The sequence below is a fragment of the Lissotriton helveticus genome, chromosome 1_1 (genome assembly GCF_964261635.1).
Source record: "Lissotriton helveticus chromosome 1_1, aLisHel1.1, whole genome shotgun sequence".
Classification (NCBI taxonomy): Eukaryota; Metazoa; Chordata; class Amphibia; order Caudata; family Salamandridae; genus Lissotriton; species Lissotriton helveticus.
In genome coordinates this window covers 852,397,335-852,421,636 of record NC_136057.1, presented here as the reverse complement: position 1 = coordinate 852,421,636, position 24,302 = coordinate 852,397,335, and the positions used below count along the sequence as shown (strand labels likewise).

Genomic DNA, 24,302 nt, shown 5'->3' with positions numbered 1-24,302 from the left:
CAATGGTGGGCATCGTGGGATGTTTTTGACCCCAGGGGAGTGGTGGGAGTGGTGGGGTGGAGGGGTTGAGGTGTAGTGGTGTGGTAAACTCAAAGTAATAGACCAGGGAAAAAACTGACAAAATAAATAGCATGGTTGCAATGTAAAGGCACTCCTTATATACTAGCTCCCAATGTGGGACTGTGATGTGAAGACCTACAAACTACAGAACTATATCTTTTTTTTTAGTTCGGCCACACAGTATCCAAGAAGATGCTGTTGCTTGTTTTACTGTACCTTACTATACTTTCTGTATTTACTGCTAGTTGTTTTTACTAAAGTTGTGTTTATAGTTCCTGCTTTGTTTTAGAAGTTGCAGGAAATGAGGAAGTGAAGTGAGTGAGCCGCTGGGATATACCAGATGTGTTTTTTTCTTTTTAATTGACCACTACAGTGTTAACAGCTACAACCTTTTTCAGGTATTGAAATTTAAAGACTTCACAGTGGTCTACATGTTAATCACAGTCCTGCCAAGTACCACTCATTCTGCATTAGACCAACGCATTTCAGTGTGGTACTCCACATTACTGCACTGAAATGCACTGTCACACATATATGTGTTTTGTCTCAGCTTTCACTGAAAGCACCAAGGCAGCTGGAAGCATGCCGCCTGTGGCGTGCAGTGCGCACACTGTGCTCCCGAGGCTTCGGCTCTTGCACCATGAGCTAAGACTTTGCTGGCAGGCTCACGCTCACACGGTCAACTGCAGTATTTACTAGAACATATCGTGGATTAGACTGACAACCTGTCCTCACAATCCGGTGCTGCGGGGGACATCACATACTGCCGTGGAGCTGCGAGTTTTGAAGAAGGCGTGGCTCCGCACTGGCTAGTGTGCGGGCAGTGCCGCAAATTCAATCACTGCTACAGGCAGCTCGCACTGCCCGGGCAACCACCCACCGTGCTGTAGCTCTGCTTATTTTACCCTTTTACGCCCGCCCGCGCCAAATTCAGCCCGACTGGCACCAGAGGGAGGAGACCCGACCGTGACCCGGGAATTCACAGGAGTTTGATCACCATCTGTGAAGGCCGCAGGCTGGATGGGAAATGGACCCCGATTTGCCATGGCTTGTGGTCTCATGTGAGCTCAGCATGCCTGCTGCAGCCAGCCCTTGCAGACCAGAGATGCTGCCTGTGACCACAGACTATATTCCAGACTGACTCAGGACTCATCAGCAGCAGGGCCACAGCCCATGTAAGTACCAGCCCCAGAGACCCTTAAATTATAGACAGTGAATCCCTTGTCTTTATTACTTAATTTTGCTCGCGAAAAAGTGTCACTCATACTCATTTAAATGCCACTCATAATAACACGGAAATTATTAAAACGTCACACATGGCAATCTAAAATAATGGCATCTATCTAATCATCATCTGCCAGCATTGCAACATCTGCCAGAAAAGAGGGGCTGCTGATGAATGCAAAGAGCCAAATGTCTTATCCCTAAGTTCCATTTCTGTTGATATTCCCTCATATCCCAAGGGGTTCATTGAGATGTAATCAATCTGCCACTCCAGCACTGGATCTGGTTTGGCATCTGAGGATTTTTTGGCTTCAAGGTATCTTCTAACGACAAATCCACCTTCAACTTTGAGTGTGATTAATGCAGTGTTATCAACACAAGTTAGCCTTGATGTACTTAGAAATCATACCATTCCTCTTGTTCAAGCCAGTGTCGGGGAAATGCTGTGAGCCATGGTCACCAGTATTGAAGACTCCAAAAGATTCTTGAGATACCACGGGCAGAGAAATAAAACACACACCAAGTAACTAACTACAGCCAGCTATCTGGCACAGATCATGCACTCCCTTGAGATATCATTATTGGTAGCAAACCTGGTCTCAAGGAAATATAAGTACCCAACCCCTGAGGCAAGGTTTGCAGGACACACCACCGTCTCTATCAAGTGCGCTTGTGTGTCCTGGCCATACTGTTTTTACAGCATTTGACACTTTATTGGAGTTTGAATGGTAAGCAAGTTCTTTCTTCCTTTCACTGTCTATTATATCTAAAAGACTAACAAAGTGGTGACTTCTTAATATTTATAATTTTTGTCAATATTTCAAGAAAAATAACAAATTGTTTGTAATGTGTGGCTTTAGAAGAACATGCTCCTGCCATCCAGTGTTAGGGGTCGACACTTGTAGGTTGTTTTTCTTGAAATGTGTTGTCTAGTCACGAGACCTGCTGTGACTCCACCCTCTTTCCAAAGTGCACTAAGGCAAAGACTCCACCACAGATTGTGTTTTTTCTGCCGTTGGTTTCAAACATTCCAGTATCAGCTCTGAGACCAACAACACTTCTTTTCTGAAAACTTAGATGCCTGCCATCAGGACTTCGACCCCAAACTCTTGTGCTCTTTTTCACTGCCAGCAGCTGAGGAATCCATTCTGAGAACCAGCCACCTTCAATGATAGCTTGCCGGAGTGTGGCTGGGGACCCTCAGGGACATTCAGTGACTGATCATGCTGCAGCTCCAGGAGATCTATGATATTAAAAGAAAATTTTCATACACATTTCCGGGAAGATACTCACTATGCCCCCTTCACAGGAGCATCCATACATACCATTCCTAAAAAGAGGAGGCTTTTTTTGAAGAACTGCTCGAATATGATCTGTTCACGCCCTCATCCCAAAAATTGTTAGAGACAGGGCCACCAGCCCACTACATCTACCGTGGTTCCTACTCCTGCCACCCACCCCATACACTCACACACTCCCACCTCCTATTGTCCTCTTTGTATTTAGTACACATATATGCTTATTAGGACAGCCTGTACCATATTGGGGACCGCTTTTATGACTCTATAGCTGTAGGGGAGGATCCGTGGGAATACTTCGACGCCGACCCTCAAAATGATCCAAACCCTGATCAAATTTCGTTTTCCCCTCCTGATGACAGTCCAGCATGTTACATGGTACTACAGAAAGGTGCAAAGCATCATAATGTAAACATGTATGGAGTACAGGATGAGGATGACTCTCATTCAGACACACTCTTAGTCTGAGAGGTCTGTTCGATACCTCCCAATGCATATGCTTGCAAACCTGAGAACTTTAAAGGTGAGATTCCTCTCCCCTCCGGTTGATGATTCGGAGATCCCTGGATTGCTCGCTCCATATCCTGGGCCGCATCCCATTGTTTTCCTTACTGGTTCAAACCGCAAAAAAACGAGCCTCAGCACAGGTGGCGGGAGACTATCCTTCCCCAGTTAAGATGAGTAGAAAGGTATATGTCACACAGAAGTATTTGATGGTGGCAGGCGCCACATAACGAAGGATTGCAAATTCTGTCAGCTTGCCCTCAAGAAAGACTTCCTTTGTAGGAAAGTGAACCATTATTTGGGATAGACAGGTGTCCACCCCAAATGATAAGGTCACAACCTGCTAGATGTCACAAATTAAATAAATTATCCCTGTGCTCAATCTCTGGACATAAAACAGTCTGGCTTAAATCAAAAGGCAATCTGTGAAGGATTTAAACAGTGCATACACAGAAGAAAAGGTCACACAAAACGCAATAAAATCCTACAAACAATTATAAAATAAAGAGAGAAAGACCAAAATAACAAAAATTAAATCAGGGGAACCTGGGGTATACATTTTTAAAATATTTAAGTAAAAATAGCACCAAAAAACAGTAATCGCCAGTGATAGTCTATGAAAGGGGTAGACCACGACCTGGACGCCATTTGAGGCTGACCACGATGGAGCCCTGGCTGGATATTCCAAGTTGAAAAATGCTTGAAGTGAAAATATCCGAGTCTAGAATGGAACGTCACTTTTCTGAAGAAAATTTCTTCTAAGTCCAAATGCAGAAAGGGGCTTAGTCAGTTTTTCAGAAGAATAATCTTCCCTGATTGAACTGCCACTGAAATTGTAGCCACCGCTGTGGAACCGTTAGCTCGATACTTGAAGCTGGTTGATCCCTCAGGAAATTTTCAGAAAGAAATCTGCAAAGCTCCTAACTCCATACACAGAATGGAACTCTGTTGTTTTTTCTGAGGTGCTTGGAGCCTGTAAGAGGACGAAGCAGACATTTTATTTCTGTGCAACTGCTGATTTGATACTTTATCTCGCAAATGAACCTGAAGCTCTTGTGTTCTCTGGGAAAAGTTTTCACTTTCTTCTGGTGCCCAAACAACCACAAGACTATACACTTCCAAAGCCCTTTGGAGCTTAGGGGCAGGGCACTTAGAGATTCTCAGGGTGTCAGGCAGAGGAGAACAGCAAAGTCCAGTCTAGGCTTAGTTGCCACTGGTTGGCTGGTATTTCCAGGAAAAGGCCTCTTGCAGCTTGTTATGTTCCTGTAGCCACACAGGAGGACAGCCAACTGAGCATTGGAGTCCACTTCTTTGTCCTCGGTAAAACTCACAGACAGCAGGTTCAGTCATCTTCTGTACTTTTGCAAGTCCTGAAAGTGCTCTGAGGTGGTGTCACCTTTATGTCTGGCACTGGCTCTTGGGTGCAGTGACTACTGAGTACTTTCTAACTTACGGGTAGAAAGTTCACAGGGCGATCTTGCCCACTTTTTTTACAGGTCCTATTCGCCCTACTACAAGCAATCCCACAGTGCCCCTCGCTCTCAAAATTCAAGATAGGGAAACACTTCTATCATTGTGCAGAGCTTGTGTCCAGGGTAATGATCTGTGTGGTTACTCAAAACTGATTCTGGGGACAGCTTTTATTCCACTGGGTTTGGTGCCAGTCTGATTAAGGGGACAACAGCTGGGGCCGTTCAGGGGGTTACCTTGCATTTCCTTGTGACAGGGCAGGTACCTTTGAAGTAAATTACGTTCCTGGGCTTACCCAACTATTCTTCCTGCCAAGGGAGGAAAACGCTGCCCCACTCCCAGGCCATTGTCTTTACTCTGGGAGCAATATTCACACCTGATTCAGGCCAAGATGAGATTGGGCAGTTGCTGGAGAGCTAATGCAAGTTAGCCTCCAGCACATTTAGACAGGGTAAACATAACTTTATAAAAGTTACATTTCCCATATATTTAATAAAAATCCACCTTTATCATTACATTGCACTTTTTTAAAATAGAGAAATAAGTCTTTAAATGGTGTCTGTTGCTGGAACGGGACAGACACACAAAATAAACAAGCATTTGCAATGCAATAGGTCTCGCATTAGGAAAGTTTGAGCTATTGGTATTGTAAATGGCAAAGTTTTTATTTATGTTTCTTTTTTTTAAATAGCTAAATTAATAGCTTCGTCATTTGCAATGCCAATAGTTATAACTTTCGCAAATGTGATACCTATAGCATTTGTAATGCAATATGTTTTGTATTTACAAACCGCGAGAGGACAAAAAAATCCGGACCACCGCCTCCTCCCAGGCCTTCAAAAGTGACCTCAAAGTTCTCCTCCTCCAGAGACACCTCCAAAAGTAATTCACGTCCTCTTGCTATTTGTGAGGAAGACTTCCCACTACTGATAATTTCTACTTTCCATGACCATGGAAGTGCCTTCCCAGTGTATGCCTGTGATTGGAGGGTCTGCCTTTTTGCAGTATTTTCCATGTACTGGTGTTCGGTGCCCTTTTCTAACATGCACACACCACTCTGCCCTTGCAACACACGGCTGCTACCTCTCGCATGTCTTTGCCTTTGATACTTGCACAAGTGCCACCTTGCCCATGTAACGCTTGTTCCTGAGCCTGAGTGTCTAGAACTTATTGCAGGACTATACCTCTAATTATACTCTGTTTTATCTTATAACTGCACACTTGTCACTTTCATTTCCTCTTGTGCACTTTTGACTACCTCATGTATTTTGGTTGCTCACAATTTTTACTCAAGTATTTTGTTTGCTCACGATTGTCACTATTACCTTTACTACCTCATGTATTTTTGGTTGCTTATAGTTTTTACTACCTCATGTATTTTGTTTGCTCACAATAGTCACTATTACCTTATGTAAGTAACGTATGTTTTTGCAACCTGTTCTTTTGTAATGTTTCTCATTATGTTTCATTTCTGTTCCTAATGTGAAGCGCTCTGACGCCTCCGGGTAAAGTCCGCGCTATATAAAAATGCATAAATACATAAATAAATAAATACCGCCTTCGGGTAAAGTCCGCGCTATATAAAAATGCATAAATACATAAATAAATAAATACCGCCTTCGGGTAAAGTCTGCGCTATATAAAAATGCATAAATAAATAAATACCGCAAAACATCCTCGTTACTCTGCCGGCCTGCGACCAGGAAGTCAGGCAGGCCGGCGCGACAACAGGAAACAGGAAGTAGGAGGGCGGGAGCCTACCCCGCCTCCCACGGAAGAGCCGCGATTGGAGCCGTGTTTGGAGCACCGGAGCAGGCAGGAGCCTACCCTGCGCCCCGGTGCCGAAGGAGGGAAGAAGAGTCCTGCTGCCGGGCCCTGCAGCTGAGAGCCGCCGCACGAAGCAAGCCGGTGAGTGGGTTGGGGGGGGGGGCAGCGCATGTGTGTGCGCTTGCGGGGGGGAGGGGGCTGGCTGTGTATGTGTGTGTGCGTGCGTGTGTGTGTATGTGTCTTGGAGTGCGTGTGTGTAACTGTGGGGGAGGGGGTGTGTGTGTGAGCGAGTGTCTGTCTGCGCGCGCATGTGTACGGCGCGGGACGCGACGTGCGCGTTCGCGCACACGAATCCAAGCTCGTGCACCCTCTTGTCCTCCTTCCCCCGTAACAGATAGCTATTGGTCTCCAGCTGGACAAATGCATCCTTGCAAGGATGCATTGCCAGCGAGACCCAAAAATGCAAATATAGGACATCCTATTACATGACCACAATTTAGATTTAATTTAAATCACACTGGGTATCCACATATTCTTCGTAAGACCAAAGTAGGGTTAGAATATAACGTTACTAAAGCTTCAGCAGCTAATAAAGGTGTACTTAAAACATACGAAGTAGGAAGTTATGTTGAACAACTGTACATTAATCAGTACAGTAGCACATGCGAAAACAAATGACATCTTCGCAGCAATGAGCGCTCCAAAACATTTTTTTTAAATGTCAACATACAGACCGAATATGGTTTGGGTAGATCGGCAAGCACGATTGCATTGACATCTTTCTTTGCCTAGAGGTTATGCGCACAGGTAGATATTTGTTCCGTCGAATGTCACGACCAAGTGCGACTTAGTTGCACTCTTGACAGACCAATATGGGGTCACTATTTGGAAAAGAAACCAATGCAAGGCTCCGCCCCTCGTATCCTTCTCACTGTTGGGTGCAAATTATCGTAAACTGAATATGCTCTTTGAAGCTATCGATTTTCGTTCGTTACACAGGGGAACCACGAACGAATGAAAAAAAATAAGGGAAAAGCATCACTCGTTACAGTGCAATTAATATGCAACTAACAGATTCGACGTCTTCAATTAAAATTCTGCTACAAACAATGCTGCCTCACTCACTGATCACAGTGATTGATTTTACTATTTTGATTAAAGCACTAGCACCTAAGTAATATTAAGAACAGTTAAAACACTGAGTGCATAAAGATCATCATCTATCCGCGCACAAATACACTCAACGTTACCCACGGATAAATGAACAGAAATGAAAACGCGTGTTCAGAAAGAAAATCGTGTCTCCATTAGCACCATTCACAGTAAACAGCAAAAAAGCCTTCAGAAAATATGTTTAAAAGTTTATAATGTGTTCACATCGTTGATAGAACAATTACTATGGTTTCGAATCTGAAAACGATGCTGAGGTACAGTACTAATCACATTTGTGGGCGGATTTTGTCAGAAACAGTATCCTATCCAAAATATAAAACTTAAGGGAGAGTCCATCATTAAACTGCCCCATCCTGACATATGACGAACGCTACGGTATACGCTCGCTTCAAGCGAACTAACCGGTTACTCGCTCCTAAAGATCCCGAACTTCCTAGTGCGCTGGACAACAGAAGAGTTATGATACAGTCTAATCACCCCTTCATAGTCTCCATGAATTACAGAGAAATAAACTATCTATGCAAAGAGTGCACTCTGAGCACAAATCTGTGGGTACTCTTTAAGCCCCATAAAATAATTTAGAGCAGCGACTTCAGCTTGCTCGATTGGACCATACTCCAAGCAACGTGTCGTTTAAAAAGCAAATATCAATAAATACATTAAAAAAAACAAGTAGAACAAGAGCCTTAGAGGTAGTACACCCCAGTGGACGGTGCCCGCCGAACGAGACGTATAGAAAACCATGCCCCAGTCTGCATCTCCAGTGTATTTATTTACCTGTCTGCACGCACTGCCAGCTCCCGGGTGCTTCAAAAGCAGTGCTGGATTAAGACACATTTGAAATGTGCGATGCGAGCGACGCTTGGAGAACTGGGTTTCGTGCGGGAAAGTGCCCAAAACACTGCGCAGGCGCAGAGTGTTCTTGGCCGCGTCTCCGGCTCCGACAAGTGACGTCAGGCGGGCGCACGCACTTCTGCGCAGGCGCAGAGTGTTCTTGGCCGCGTCTCCGGCTCCGCCTGCTAATGGCGTACAAGAGGTAATGGACGGCACTGGAGTCCCTGGCCGTTCCTTGCCGCGTCGCCCCCGCCCGCCGTAGCAGCACTGGAGCCCCTGGCCGCATCGCACCCGTCCATCCACTGGGAGCCAGGCAGAAGGAGCCCGCAAGAAAAGAGCCTGGTGAGGTAAGGGGGGGCGTGTGTTTATGCAGTGTGTGTGCGTGTGTGTATGCAGTGTGTGTGTGTATGTGCGCGTGGGTCTGCGTGTATGTATGCAGTGTGTGTGTGCCTGTGTATGCCTGTGTATTATGCCTGTGTATGTGCGCATGCGTGAGTGTAGAGTGTTTGCGCAAGGGAATGTGGACAGGAGAGGGGCACGGCGCCGTGCGCGCTCACGAGGTGAAAACTGAGCTACTCTGCGCTCGTGCACCCTTTCCTGTCCACATTCCTAAAAACGGATCACAATAGTTGTCGAAGCAGACTCTGCTATCAATGCTTCGCATTGAAGCAGAGGTCGTGCTTCGACCTAAAAAGGGGGAAGCCCACATAACCTTCTAGAGCCTAGGCTACACTGTAAACAACTACTCAAAAAAGGAAAAAAGCTCTAGCATGGACCATTCAATAATGTGATGGTCAATTGTTTGATTAGCCGTTGGTACCTGCAGGCGGTACATTTTGATTTTCATTGCTTTAACAAGGGCAAATTATCCACCATTGTGGTCACTTGTGTTCACCTATTCATTATGATATTGTGTATTTTTTCATTGTATTTTGTTTGATGTGTAATTTTAACGGTCTACTTTATTCCGTATTACGATTGTAAAACTGATGAAAAAAATCTTTTTATAATGAATAATTAATTAATTGTGCAGTGACTTTTTGCAAAGTAATCCCCACAAAACAGTAAAGAGGTTTACAATATATTCAAGATTATAACTATTGATTAATTCCTATTTGGCAAGTTTGCTCACTTTCAGCCAGAGTCGACAAATAGAAAGTCGGCCTCCTTGCAAAATTATTGAATGGTCTCTGCTAGAGTTTTTTCCTTTTTTGGGTACAGGACAAAAAGTTAGATAATAGAGTGTAATCTGTACTTTGATTTACCTATGTATCAGTTACAGCCCGACCAGTGACAATGCAGTTTTGGGCCTGGTTACTGGGGGAACATGCCATGTCTAATGTTACACATGTTCCCCTCTTAAATATTATAAATCTTACTTTCTGTGCAGCCATGTGTGCTTGGTGGTGACTTATTTAATGTTGAAAATCAGGTTTTCCATCCTGTTAAAATTGTGATTTTGACTGTATGGGCAGCAGGGATTAAGCTGTAGGGGTCAACCTAACAGGGCAGGCCTGAAACCATGTTTTCATTGCCACTGTAATGGATGGCACAATAGGTTCCGCAGTCCACAAGTGGTATTCACTTTGGCACCGTATCCTATGGCCATATAGGAAAGTAAAATGTGCCAGTCAAGTTTTAAGCCCATTTCATTGTTTTAGGACCTTGATGGCAGTGTCCAGTTTTAGAGTTCAAGATTATTGGCGGGAAAGTTCAAAGACGAAAAGAAAAATGAAAAACTGTGTTGAGTACCCAAAAAAGAGTCACTTTGCAACAGCCACCATTAGGAGAAAATGAAAGAGTTGATTGAGTAACTCCCTGAGCTCATCAGAAGAGGGGCCAGGAACTAGTAGCCAAGGGGATGTAATTTCCGGCACAGAAATTAGATTTGTGTTGGATGCTGCCTCCCAGGAAACCAATACAAGTGTGCTCCGATTGTGCCACACTTGGCTGAGAATTTCTAGCTCCCGCCAGAAGTTCAAAAACACATATTAACATACCCATACATACAACAGCGGGCATTTCCAAGGCCCACTGGTCAATGTCAGGCTTGACGAAATAAGAGAGTATACAAAACCAGCCAAGGCAATAAGGCGCCATACAGACCTCCATGCCTAGATCTAACTTTCATAAGCACCAGGTGAAAGGAAGTACAAAAACATCTACACCCCGAAAGGGGCGAGGTTGCCAACAGCAGCAAGGTATTCAAGACACAGGCAAATGACTCCTCTGGAAAATGTGGACACAGGGGCAGTGGCCGCAGTAGGGAGAGAGGTGGGTCCAACAGTAACTCCTCTGCCTCAAAACAGTGACTCTCCTGTGATTCCCTCTATTCAAGCAACACTTTCTGTGGGAAGACTACGACTATTTTTTTTCCCCCACAAAGGTAATAGATTACGTTCTACCAATAGGTGCTTTCGTTGGCGCCGAGGTATTGTCCAATGTTTAGCTCCATACTACCAAACATTTCACTTAGTCACCATGTCCTCAGTCACAGCCGTGTGTGTCTGCTGAAGGAGGGAGTGTAGGGCTCCTTGTTAAAGGTGCAATCAAGCTGGTGAACCCATTCCATTGCGGCCAGGAAGTTTACTCCATTTACTTTTTAATCCCCAAAAAGACAGGGCCTTGTAATCATAATATCCTGATGCAGTACTTCCACGTGACCACCTTGCAGGGCATAATCCCTTTGCTCCAGGCAGTGGATTTTATGGCAGCCCTAGACCTCAGAGAATCTTACTTCAAACCATCATACACCTAGCCCACCACCAATACCTATGTTTTGTAGTAATGAGGCAACACTACCAATTCAAAGTACACCATTTGGCGTCACTACAGACTCAAGGTTGTTTGCAAAGTGTTAAGTAGGGGTATTGTTGCTTCTGCACAGAAACGCTATTTGTGTTTTTCTGTATCTTGCTGACTGCCTGTGGGGTGCTTCTGCCTCTCCGTCCTTGCCCTTGGTTCTTCTGTTGTGCGTGTACGAGCCTCTTCGGCCTTCTTTTCTCTCCTACATCCCCTTGGGGTCGGTGGGGTTCTGCTTGCGGGGAATCCCTTGGCCTGGCAATGGCGAGGTTCTACCTTGTCCACAGATCTGGTCCCCTGTGGGGCCCTCTGCTCTGCATTGGCTGGTGGGGCTCTTTCGCAGACCCTCCTTCCCAGGGGGTATTGCTAGGGTATCTATTCTACGTGGAGGAATCTGCGGCTAGTAGTCTATCGGATGTACGAATTACTTACCTAAAGTAACGATGTATCTGGTAGAGACGATTCTAGCTGCAGATTCCTTCACGGCCCGCCCTTCCTCCCCTATTCTGCGAGGACCCTTGTGTTGGTCTTCGGTACTCGTCTCCTGCTGGGGGGCTGTCTCCCCTGTGAGTGCCTTTCTTGTTCTTGACGGTTGGCTCCGTCTGGGGGCGGTTCATTCCTCCTTGGTTCTTTGGAGGAAGGGATTCCGGTGCTCTGGTGCCCTGCTGCTCTGGCTCTCCAGGTTTGGCGAGGATTGCTTCTATCCCTGTCCTCCCTCCCTTCCATTGCTATCCTCTGATTAAAGGTCATCTGGCCATGTCTTGCCCTTGTCCCTTGTGGGTGGTTGCCCTCTATGTTGGGGCGGCTTGGAAGTTTGTCATTCTGTCTGTCTTTCAACTGGTTCCATTCCTTGCTCAGGATGGGGGTGGTGGTTTTACTACGTGTGCCATGACTTTAACGCGTGTTCTTTGCCTCCGGGGCACAGGGATGCGAGGCTGTCTATGTGCTGGCAGGGTGACTGCGCAGGGCTCTTCTTTCTTCTTTCCCTGCCCTTGGGTTCTGCGGTGTTGGCACTACTCTGGTGGTGTGGTTAGTCACAGTTTCTTTCCAATTTTTCTGCTCTTCGCACTCTGTTCCCATATTTCCAGTTTTTTATCTGGTGGTTCTGCGTTGTGGTGCTGAAAAGTTCTCCGTAGAAAACTGACATAGGCGCTACGGGGTGGGTCTTATGTGACCTCGCTGACGTCAAGTACGCGTACGATGCCTGGGCAGAGTCGCGTGATGTCGCCCTGCCCCCGGTGCGCAGTGATGCTGTGGCAAAAAAGTTTCCGGATCCAGTCTCACGCCTGGGGATAATTCTACGTGAAGGAATCTGCGGCTAGAATCGTCTCTACCAGACACATCGTTACCGAAGGTAAAGAACTTGTACTTTATGACCAAGTAACATATTTGTGTGTCTGGTATTATTATTTTATTGGAAAATAAATGATTTGAATGAATTTATTTCTAATATCCTTAGTTTCACAGGACCTTGCACTGAGTTTGTTCTACCCATTTTACAAAGAAAGGCTTTTTGCTGGGTGGTGTAATATTGAATTTATGTTCCCAAGCTAATAACTAATACCATTTGTTTTGAATTTGGTGCTGTATTCATTTGAAACAATTGGAAGCAAGTCATTATCATTTTTTTCAGGCCATCCTATCAAGAAAGCTAGTAGTTCCTGAAATGGATGCTGTGATGCAGAAAGTCGCCAAGTTTGCAATTACTGGACAGAGTGAGCCTGTCAGGGTCCAGTGCAGACAGGTTGGTTGACATTTCTTCGTATTGCTTTCTTATCTAATCTCACATCTTAATATTTCATCAATATGCTTATAACAACAATGGGATGTATGAATAGTTTTCTGATGGATGCATCTGACTACAGATTCCTCACCTTTAGAATTTCCCAGGTGCCAGACTGGATCTGGAGACTGTGCAGCCTGTGTTGGCTTTGCTACACCCCAGAAGGAACCGAGTAGAGTCGCTTATAAGCGCCATCACTCTGCACCAACGCCAGTTCCTTTCTTTCTGTGTCTTTGAGTGTGGATCCAGACTTCTGCTCCCATTTTCGTCAATTTTCGTTTGCTGTTCAAAATTTTAATCCAGCACGTAAGGGAAAGGGAATATGGTCCCTACCTAAAACTACCGGGTTTAAACCTTGCTTTAACAGTCAGAAGCACATGTCAGATCTGCACAAGGTGTACCTTTGTTGTCAGGGTTCAGGGAACAACTCTAAGTTGTATGATAAGTGTGCCCTCATGCACCCAAAGTCCATCTGTGCACTTGAAGTGGAGCTGTACGTTGCCGAACATCGAAGGAAGTCACTGACCTCATGTAAGCCACTCTCCCGCTCCATGTCGAGGACCTAGACCTGGCCCCTCTCTCGAGGCCAGTTCCTTGAGAGATCCTCTTCATGGTCAAAATCATCAGGTAAGTTGAAGTTCAAATCGTGGAGGAAACAATGAGACAAAAGGGTACTTGATTCCATACAACCACTCTTTTTCAAAAGACAAAGTTTGAAGGCATCAGGTGCCAATCTGTCCTGCTCCAGATCCCCACTGAAGGAACCAATCTCTCAATTGATCCTGATGCGCCACTCTGCATATTTTTGACCCTCTTTGGGCTCCCTCTGGCACGACTTCAGGCCCCAAAGGTCTGCACGGGCGGCCAGATGGGTTACCTAAAGCAGATCTGTCCTCTGCATCGTCAGTGCAGAACCAGAGGCAGGTTTCAGGGGCTCAGGCTCTGTTCCGGTTTCCATTCGGGCTCCAAGTCCTGCGCAGGTCGCCCTTTCATCTACATGGATACTAACATCGAAGATGCCAAAAGGGGATTCACTGTCGACTCTGATGCCTGACCCTGAACCAAATCCATCTCATTCCCGACTGAGGTCATGGTCAAAATCCACTCTAGCACACCTAGTTTGTGTACAGTTTGTTCAATGCTTTATGGGGGCGCACCAAATCGAAGTCCAAAAAAAAAGGTTTTGTTCAAGTATGTAGAAAAGTTCTTTATTTATTTTTATCCATTTTTAAAATACAGATCACCAAATATTGTACAAAAAAGAGTCAGCCAACGCGTTTCACTCCCTTCCAGGGAGTTTCTTCAGGGCACAACGGTCATTTCTGGTAACGTGGGGTCACGTCCTTCTTTTGCCCAAATGGTTTCCCTTTAGTCCTGCCCACCTGGTTATTCTTATGTTGGTCTTATATCAGTGTGATTTATTCTTCCCCATATAAGTTTCCACGTTGCTGGTAGTTTCTGCCACAAATAGTCCAGGAAGTACAGTCTCTTCCTTTCCCTGGCCGTGTCTATATGAAGTCGTTGCGATTCTGTATCTCTCGGCGTAGATGTATCACCGTAGCGGCATGGATGGTCCCAAGCTAGTTTGTGTACAACCTGATTCTGACAATATCAGCCATTCATAGGAGCAGTCCACAGATCTCCAATCGCCTTTTTGGTTCTGATTGGAACCAGAGTTTACCTCCTGGAGATGACAATGTTGGGGATAATTTACCTCAATTTGTGAGATAACAGATGAGTGCTTGTTTTGATGTGGTTCTTTAGCATGCTGCTGAGGTCCTGGACTTAGAACTGCCTTTTGTTAAGATTAAAACAAAAGTCCTCACAGAAGTGTTGCAGCCCTGACCCTGGTTCTCTGATCCCTCACATCTATTTTGTGAAACCCTAATTGATACGCTGTTGGGCACCTAGTCTAAAGCTTGCTCTTGTTCTCCAGTGGGCCAGCAGATGGCCATATGGCATAGACTGAAACTAGATGACCATGACTTTGATACAGCATCCAACTCCTGAGAATCTGGTGGTCCCCAGCTTTCAGCCGCAAGGTGAACCCCATTTCATTCCCATGTCCCCCCGCCACCGTGTCCCCCTCTTTCCCCCTGGACAGGGATTCAAACGGATTGTGGCATTCAAGAAACAAATATTTTATTTGTGTAGCTTGGCCTTGAGGTCTGTCAGCGCAGTTTGTCTACTACGCCGATATACACATCCAACCTGGGATATGGCCAGCGGGACCTTTCTGGTATTTCTGGAATAATTTAGGACCATCCTGAATGGTTGACCTACAATCCTCAAACCATTCAGGATGGTCAAGGTGCGGTCTTATAACCTTTTAAGGGGAGGTGGGTGTTCTTTAGGCCACTCTACTCCTGCCAGACAGTTTTCCCACTGGTTTCTGCCTCTCTGCGGTTATTTAACGGAGTTAGAGTACAGGCAGCGCCAGGCCCATTGGACCCCACAGCAGTCACCCCAGAGTTTGTGGACCAGGATAGGGTATCAAGCAGGCACTATACAAATCCCTTGGGGCAACGATCTTCCCAGTCCCCCTCAGCTGCAGATCAGCTGCCAGGCCTCTTTAGTTTATCTGTAGCAGCTCATTCCCTCCCTGGTTCTGGATGACTGTATATTAGCCTTGGACCTGCAGGATGTGTATTTCCTGCAGTCCCTGAGACATTGCCTGCAGTTTAAGGTAGGCCAACAGCATTTTCAATTTGTTGTGCTCACTTTCGGCCTCTCCTGCACCTCTCGGGTGTTCCCAAAAGTGATGGCGGTGGTCGCCTCCCATCTTTGAGGGTTATGGGTATCAGTTTTTCCTTACCTCAGTGACTAGCTGTTAAATGCAAGCTCACCACAGTAAGTTGGGACCACCTCCAGAAGATGGTGAACCTCTTGACATCAATGGGTTCTTTGATAAAGGTTCCCAAGTCACACTTGACACCTTTGCAGAAGTTTCCTTTCATAGAAGTTGTCCTGGAAACTTTGCAGTACAAGGCCATTCCTCTCTCCCAACGGGTCCAGGACATTTGGACTTTGATCACGATGTTACAGCCTCGGCCCTGCCTATCAGTAAACGTATTTGAATCAATTAGTAAAATTTCTTGCAAGGAGTAATATATCTTGCGTGATTAAAACAGAGACAGAAAAATTGAAAACTCAAACCATAATACAATTAGGCCTTTCACTTTTGTAGCAAAGCTTTTGTAGAAATTCAGAGAACAGTGATTTTAGCTGTACTAAACTTCAGCCGAAGTGAGTATTGTTTATTTTGCATAGACAGTTTTCAAGGAAAAAGGAGACATAAAAATATTTTCAATTGTGTATTTACCTTGTATACATTTCCACAATTTTGACGTTACTTTGTGACCCCAGTAAAGTTACCATAACCAAAATGGTGCAATAAACGTAGTGCTATTAACGGTTGGAGGCGATGGATATTGGTAATTAAAAGGGAAGCCCTTTGGAGATGTAATATAATCAATTCTTCATAGGCAACTTAGAGTTCGCAGGGGCTCTCCCTCTTAAGTTGTCGACGGCATTTCGACCCTCTTGTGATACGGGGTCTCTTCAGGACGGGAATTCTGGGGACCAGCAGCACTGTTAAGGTGCCCAAAGTGCAGGAATCTTCCTAATATAATTCAGGGTACTTCTCTGTAGATATTCAAGGTTTATAGTTCCCTTGTGGAGATTTAGCCACTTCATTGGTTCATTCACAGTAACTCAAGGTTATCGTAGAGCTGATATAACACGAAGTGAATAATTCACTAGCGAGCACCAGCGAGAGCAGATCGCCACCCGGTTTATTGGAAATGATGACCGCAAACTGATCAGTAATTAAATTACTCGCTCACCACAATGCTAATTGAACCAGGATGAACGATCAACAAGAAGTAGGGTATGGCTGTTATTCCCGATATTTTCTGGTGACAAGGAGGGACGGTGATCTTCGGCCTATTCTAGACCTGTGCCCTGGCAGTCTCTTCCTCCAGGTGGAAAACTTCAAAATGCTCACCTTGGCCCAGGTGTTGTCTCCCTCACCTTAGAGACTGGATTTTGGTGGTGTACCTGCAGGATGACGATTTCCATATTCCTTTCCTGCCAGCCCCTCCTCAGAACTTGAGGTGTCTGGTGGGAGAGGAGCATTTTACGTTCACTATGTTCTCAATGGGCCTCACCAACACCCCTTTGCATGTGCCAGTCTTCCCCCTTCCTCGATGACTGGTTGTTGCAGACTGGTACCTCCAGACTACAGCGAACCTCGGTTAATTTTAGGGTTCATTATAAACATGCCTAAGTCGCACCTGACTCCTTCCCGGATACTCCTCTTCATCTGAAGAATTTAGGGTATGACCCTGATCTCTCAGCTTCGGTCCTGGATTTCAGTGAGGAGCACTCTCAGGCTCCTGGGACAGATGCTGTTCGAGCGCAAGTAACATATGCAAGCTACACAGTGGAACTTGAAGTCCCAGTGCATCAATGACAGACCCCTCTCTCTTCCCAACCCAGAGCTGGCAGTGGTGACTGATGCTTCATTTCTGGGCTGGGGCGGCCACCTGTGGGAGATAAAGATCAGAGGCCTCTGATCTCCGGCAGAGTACTGAGTACATATCAACCTTCTGGAGATGAGGGCCACCCACTTGTCACTGAAAGCCTTCCTGCCATCTATCAAGGAGAGTCTTGCACAGGTGCTCCCGAACAGCACCACCGCCATGTGGAAATGCAACAAACATGAGCGGGGTGGAGTCCCGGACTCTGTGCCAGGAGACCTTGCACCTGAGAGCTGGCTTCCTGGTGGCAAAGCACCTGGCAGGCTCATTGAACTCCAGGGTGGATCACCTCAGCCATTGGCACCTAGCGGATCACAAGTGCCAGTTAATCTCAGAGGTGGCACAAGGTCTCTTCCAGGAATGAGGAGAATCTCTGCTTGATCTGTTTGCTACTACCGAGAACATGCAATGTCCGCTCTTCTGCACGTTGGAGTTTACAATGTGTCTCTCAAACAGAGACGCTTTCCACCTTGAATGGAACTCTGAACTCCTGTATGCCTTTCCGACAATACCACTCTACCCTGAGAGGTCAATAAGATCAGGATAGACCGGGCCCAAGTCATTCTAGTAGCTCTGGTATGGGAACAGAGTGTATGGCAGCCAGAACTCCTGGTCTTGAGCACTTGTCCCCCGATGAGGCTACCCCTCCGACAGGATCTGCTGCAGCAACATAATAACTTTGACATTCCTCCCGAGGTACTTAATGTCATTTTGACAGCCGGCATCCCTCGACGAAAACTGTATACACATGTCATTGGGCCAAATTTGTGCTTTGATGCAGCAGTCACCAGATTGACCCCATCCAGGCCAAACTGTCAGATGTTTTATTATTTGTTCTGTTTCTTTTCCGGCAAGGGCTTGCTCTGGGCACTGATAAAGGTTATCCTTCATCATCTTGGCCTTGTTACCGTTGCCTGATCAGCCTTCCTTGTTTAAATCACCAGTTGTGTGTGTGCTTCTTGAAAGGGCTGCAACATATGTTTCTCCCTTCTCCGCTTGTGATGACCCAATCTTGTTTCTACTTATATGATGTTTACCTCATTCAATCTGTTGCACAGTTGTCCTATACAGCTTCTTTTCATCAAAACTGTGTTTTCCTCCACACGGTGTGTGAGTGAGCTTCAGGCTCTGTGTGTTTGTAGAGAAATGTCTCATTAGGTCTCGCCTACCGATGCAGCGCCATGCGCTGTTCGCATAAGTGAGACTTATTGTTGCCGGGTCGCTTAGCGATGTGGGACAGGAGAGGTACACGAGCTTCTAAACATATTGGAGACAATGGCTGTGACCGCGTGCTTTTGGAGACATGGGCTGTGAACGCGCGCGTCTCTTCTCGTGCTCCCCCGCGCTTTCACTTTCGCGAGCGATGGCGCCTGGACAGCCCATGTGCATGCTCACGGCGTTTGTGGTCTGAATAAAACTCACGAGGCAAGGGTAAAAATAGTATAATTGCTCAAATATTTTTTTTTCAAACTGAAAATATGGCAGCGATTTCCTTGTACGGACTTGAAATGCCGCTGTCCAGATGAACCCCAGGGATTAGCTTTCGGGGTGCAGAGTAAACAGAGCAGGTAAAGCGTGTAGGGCAAACATCCGGGCCGCAGCAGGGCGCAGTCGCCCATTCCCAGACAATTAACCACTGAGGGGGCAGCTGTGAAGGCACCCCCGGGGAGCCGCCGGCACCAGACCCCGGCTGGCCGCAGGTAGCGCTGCAGGGCACTGAGGCGGAGACTGGCACCGACCCGCACGCTCCAGCATGCTCTGCCCTGGGGGTATAATGTGCCCCCAAGGAAGCCCCCCTCCCAGCCCCTTAAAGTTTACTTTGCTCTCGGAGGGGGAGCCCTGAAAACTAAACTGGGACCCAAAAACATTTTACCGAGCAAGAGCCATGCTCCTCGAAGGAGCCACGTCCTCGCTGCACTTAGCCCCAGGGCCATTAATTTAAGGCGAAACATGGGCAGCGAGAGAGCTACCTTACAAAAGTGCTAACACGTTTAACCTACATGAGCTCAACGGCAGACAACCCTGTCCTTATTTCAACTCTCTGGTGTAAAATCTGTGCAGTCAGCCACACATTAAACTATGATGCAAGCATCGCATGGCAGGACTCAATACAATCTACATAAGAAGCAGAATATGATCATTCTCACATATCGCTCCACATCCAGGGAGCTGGGAAGCACGTGTACTGGAGGGGGTTGTTGATCATAAATCAAAGCACCCAAAGCCCATTAGTGGCACCGAGAAGCACCGACGCTTGAAAAGTGGTTCACACGAGGGCTCCAGAGGCCCAAAGAAGTCAGCGGCCATAAAATTTACTCTACTGCCCTGGTTTCTTCAGCGGGACTCGGGGGAGGGAAGGCAACCTGAACATGTAACGTTCCCCCTGCTGAGAAGGCATCCCATTAATCCAGGCATGGGACCCCCACTCCGCCCCTCCCCTCTATAGCTTGAGCCCTGCAAAAACCGGGAGTTTCTAACTTTAACTCTCACGTCTCCCCAGCGTGGCTCGACACAACACGAGGATTAGTGCGCTCCGCGGGACTTACTGCAAATGCCAGCGTGAGAAAGAGGAGCATCACTGCTGCCACCGCTGTCCTAGCCATGGTGAGGAGTCCCGGCTCCGCAGTGCCCCCTTCTGCAGTCTGAAGCGGCTCCTCGCGGGGCTCGGTGTCTGCTGGGAGTTAGGAAAGGGCACTGGCTTCTAATACATTTGATCAAACTTTCACCTTTAGCTCCCCGGTGAGCGGCTCCTCCCCGGCCCCGCCCTCCACCCAATCCCAGGAGCGCCACAGTGGGCACTCCCTCCCTCCCGTCCCTCGCCCTCATTAAAGCAGACCCCAGGCTGCAGCATGGCCGGGCTGCGGGAAGCGGGGGCGGCAGCGCTCCTGGGTGGCAGACGTAGATCGTAAAACAAGAAGCGCATGTTATGGAAACCAAAAATTACTCAGAGCCACGCGCTTCGTAGAGATTTACTGAACTTTACTCCCATTGAGATGCGTTTACGGGGACTTCATAACCCGAGCCCTATTCATATACGAATAAATTACCCTACCTCTGTACTTTTTCACCTGACCTCTCTTTTGTTAAAGTATTAGGATTGGGGATTCATTACCATATTCTGTGACGACACAAATCCTCTCGAGCTGCAAGCAACTCAAAAGGCAGCACCTAGGCTTCTGTGCTCGGCTCTTCGCACTCCTCTTTCTGTGCAGCGATGTGAAGCCGCTGCTTGACTGGGTCAGAGCTGCCAGCACCGCAGCTCATCTGGCTCGCAATGGCAGGCGTGGCATACTCGAAGTGAGAGAGGTAGTGCTGCTGCTGTCAGGGCTGCAGCAGGTGCAGTGGCCCCTGGGCACAGGTCAGCAAAGGGCCCTCTGCTTCCTGATGGTGGCTTTGTTTTACTATCAAGCTGGGTTCCGTTTCCCATGCTTGCTTCGGTGTCCACAGGTCCTAACTCTCCCATTGGCTTCCGTGCCGCCGGGCTGGGGTCTCACACAGCCTGGAGTTGTTTTAGCCTAAGGCATTGTAACAGTGATGCTGCTCATCTGATGTGCCAAAAACTAAAGGGGCAGCCCTGGGTGTCAGGGAGGGCAAAGCAGCAGCTGGGCTGTTTGTTTAAGGTGCCACAGTCTGAAGTGGCAGTGATGGCCATCAGGGAGGATGGTACTGTTGCTGTGCACACTCACTGGTGCCTGCTGGGAAGTCCAGCTGACCGGGTACAATTCGTTTCTAGAAGCGCAATAGCTTGGTGGTTCAAGCACCCCCCAAGAGACTGCATATGATTCATTCTCATTGGGACTGACTGCATCTAAAAGAAAGTGCATTTAACTGAGCATGTGTAGTTGTAAAAAAGAAGAAAAAAAACCTGTTCACCCCAAAGGAGCCTCTTGGCACAATATACCAGCTGCTAGTTGTTATCCAATTCAATGGTGCCCATTTTACTGAACGGTTAAAGGACACACCAGGATTCAAACCTGTGCTCTCGGAGTTAAAAAAACGATGACGGGTGCAGCCATGTCCAGTAAAAATACAATCCCAAGAAAAACAAGCATTTGCAATGCAATAGGTCTAGCATTTACGCGAGTTTAAGCTATTGGCATTGTAAATGACAATGCATTTTATTTATATTTAAAAAAAGAAACATAAATAAAAGGCATTGTCATTTAGAATGCCAATAGCTCAAACTCGTGTAATTGCGAGACCTATTGCATTGCAAATGCTTGTTTTGTGTGGTCACCCCCAAGATTTTGGACTGATGCTGCTGGTTTTTCTACTCTTAGAATGCTCTATGGCCGGCTAACCAGAACTCAGTTCACTTTCCTGACCCTATAGTGTATGTAAAATTGGCTCTACCCAACTAGAAATGGGTAACTTACTTGCAAGTCCCTAATATATGTCTACCAGTTTCCTTTTAGGGCTCTGCATCTGGGGCCACAAACTATCTTGAAAGCAACTGACGTAAGCATGTGGGAGTGGCACCCATAAAGGCCCCACACATAATTCCCAGAGCAGAACGGCATTATTATGGAGCGGTAAGGTGCCATCCTTCTGGCACGTAGAAGCATTGCAGAAATATTTCCTGATCCAGTCTGACACCTAGGGAATGTTCAAAAGTTTAGGAATCTGCAACTACAAAGTGCCACTACCAGAAAGAATGTTACCGAAGGTAAGTAACTTGTTCTCCTTGAATTTCTTTTAATGAGGGGATGAGAATAACACAATCTCTGTTAACATTGCAGATTTTCCTGAAATACCTTCTTGACTACCCCCTTGGTGCTCAGCTCAAAGGCAACCTAGAATTCATCATTGCCCAACTTAAGTAAGCCTTTTTAACTTCATTTCCCAGTTTAAAAGTTTTGCTTTGTGTCTAGTGTCAAAATTAATGTCCTTTTGTGACGGTTTGAATGGAGTTGTGAGGATCTTTTTAAATTATGATCCAGTTTACTTATATTAATCATAAAAAATTTGGACTCAAGATGCAATTCATAAGATGGAAAACTGCCGCAGCTATGCTCTACACAAATGAGGGGGAATATGCGGGTAGGTAATGTTCTGCCACCTTGACAATTTCTCTTCCTGGTAAAATAGCCATGCTAAAATGAGGCTCTTGACCATTTCTTTGTGTGTTTCGCAACCAGTGTGCTGGCCCAAAACACTCTGCAAATGGTTTGTGATTTTGTGTTTTGTATATACAGATTGGCTGATATGCTGATCAACAGATGTGATGTCCAATCTAAGTAATCTATCACTCCCAAATGTTACACAGTGGTCTTTATATAACCTGATAAAAATGACTGTGCTTTTGGGAAGCAGAGTACATTCCTGTGCAATAACCTATCCATCCCACACGTGATCTGAACATCTTGCCTACCCCACCTTCCCCTGTCATGTTACGTCACTTGTTGAGTAATAAACAGAGTATGGCACTTCTATATAATATCACCAATAGTAGTGTTCTGTTGGAAATAACTGGTGCATTCTAACGTCCACACTGACAATCATCTTCCATGCTTGTGTGAATAGGACTCTGGTCTTGGCATTTAAACAGGAGGTACGTGCTCTCAGCTCTGCTACTTATTTGCTTCTCATTTCAAGGAAAGTGTAAAATGATTGCTCCAATCACTGCTTAACACCCATTATGACTTGTGACATTTTATTGTCATCGTGTCAGCACTTTGCCGCTAAAAATAGCCTGCGATGGATTGGTAGCTGTATTGAGGGCAGAAATGTCAGTATAAAGTGTGTTTACGAAGTAATGAGGACTATGTTTTTAAGTATCTGACTCACAAGTGATGAACAAAATAACACTGGTTGGAAGGAAATGCCTTTTTGTGTGGTCATCCCCAAGGGTATTGACTGATTCTGCTGTTTTTTTTACTCTGAGAGTTCACTGAGGCCTGCTACCCACACCTCTGTGCCTGTGACCAGACCTTAAACTGTGTATGTTCGATTGGTTTATACCCAGTTGACATTGCCTAGCTTATTTGTAAGCCCCTAGTATATGGTACTCTGGGATCCAGGGCATGTAAGTTGGAGGGTCACCCGAGGGACTGCAGCACTGTTTGTGCCACCCTGGGTGTGACAGAAGTAACCTAATCACCAAAAGAGAAAAAGAGGCTGAACTGGGTTCCACATCTGCCTTTGATACAATATCTAAACACACACTATTGTGGTTATCTGTGTGGAGAACACTAACAAGGTTTTAGTACTCCAAAGATATTCTGCCTGCCTGTTCCTAATCCTGGGAATACCAAGAATTGGATGAGGTAGGCTCACTCATGTAATGTGACATGCTTCATCATAGGCCACCTCATCCCACCCTGGTAAGATAGTACTACCAAGATGGACTCGACATCAAGTGGAACTAGTTTGAGGGAGTTCTTACATATTATTTTCTCTGGTTGAATGTTTGTGATCCAGTTGAATATGTTAAAAATAACTCCGAATAAACCACAAAAGATCATTTATTAGGTGTAATCCCGGATATATATGAAAATACTGTAAAGTATATTCAGAGAATGTTACTGGCTATCATGGCCCTTATGTACCACTGAGGTCCAAGTGTGACCGAAGTAAAACAAAGCTCCTAGTCTGCCACTGCAGATTGGAAGGGCAGTTTTGAACTGCTGACTCAACTTTGCCATTGAAAGTGATAGCAAAGCCAAGTCTTCGCTTTTTTAATCTACACAAGTCACCCCTAAGGCAGGCCCAGCAAATCATAATTCTGGGTGCTGTGCATTCTAAAGAGGAACATGTGTTTTTACATTTTCCAACAGATAAAAGCTGCAATTGTCGTTTTTACTCTGGAAAAAGGCAAGTAGCCCAATGGCGAGTGCAGAGTAGCAG

The 24,302-nt window shown here is 46.0% G+C and overlaps 1 protein-coding gene across 2 annotated transcripts in view; it reads left to right on the top strand.

Annotated features, from left to right (window-relative positions):
* The window catches only part of UTP20 (UTP20 small subunit processome component), a 1,109,880-nt gene that overhangs the window by 925,574 nt on the left and 160,004 nt on the right, over positions 1–24,302 (top strand). For both annotated transcript variants that reach the window (XM_078675325.1, XM_078675316.1), the window contains exons 51-52: positions 12,766–12,876; positions 22,196–22,275. In XM_078675325.1, the coding sequence (XP_078531451.1) occupies positions 12,766–12,876; positions 22,196–22,275 (191 nt within the window). The remainder of the gene's footprint in view (positions 1–12,765; positions 12,877–22,195; positions 22,276–24,302) is intronic.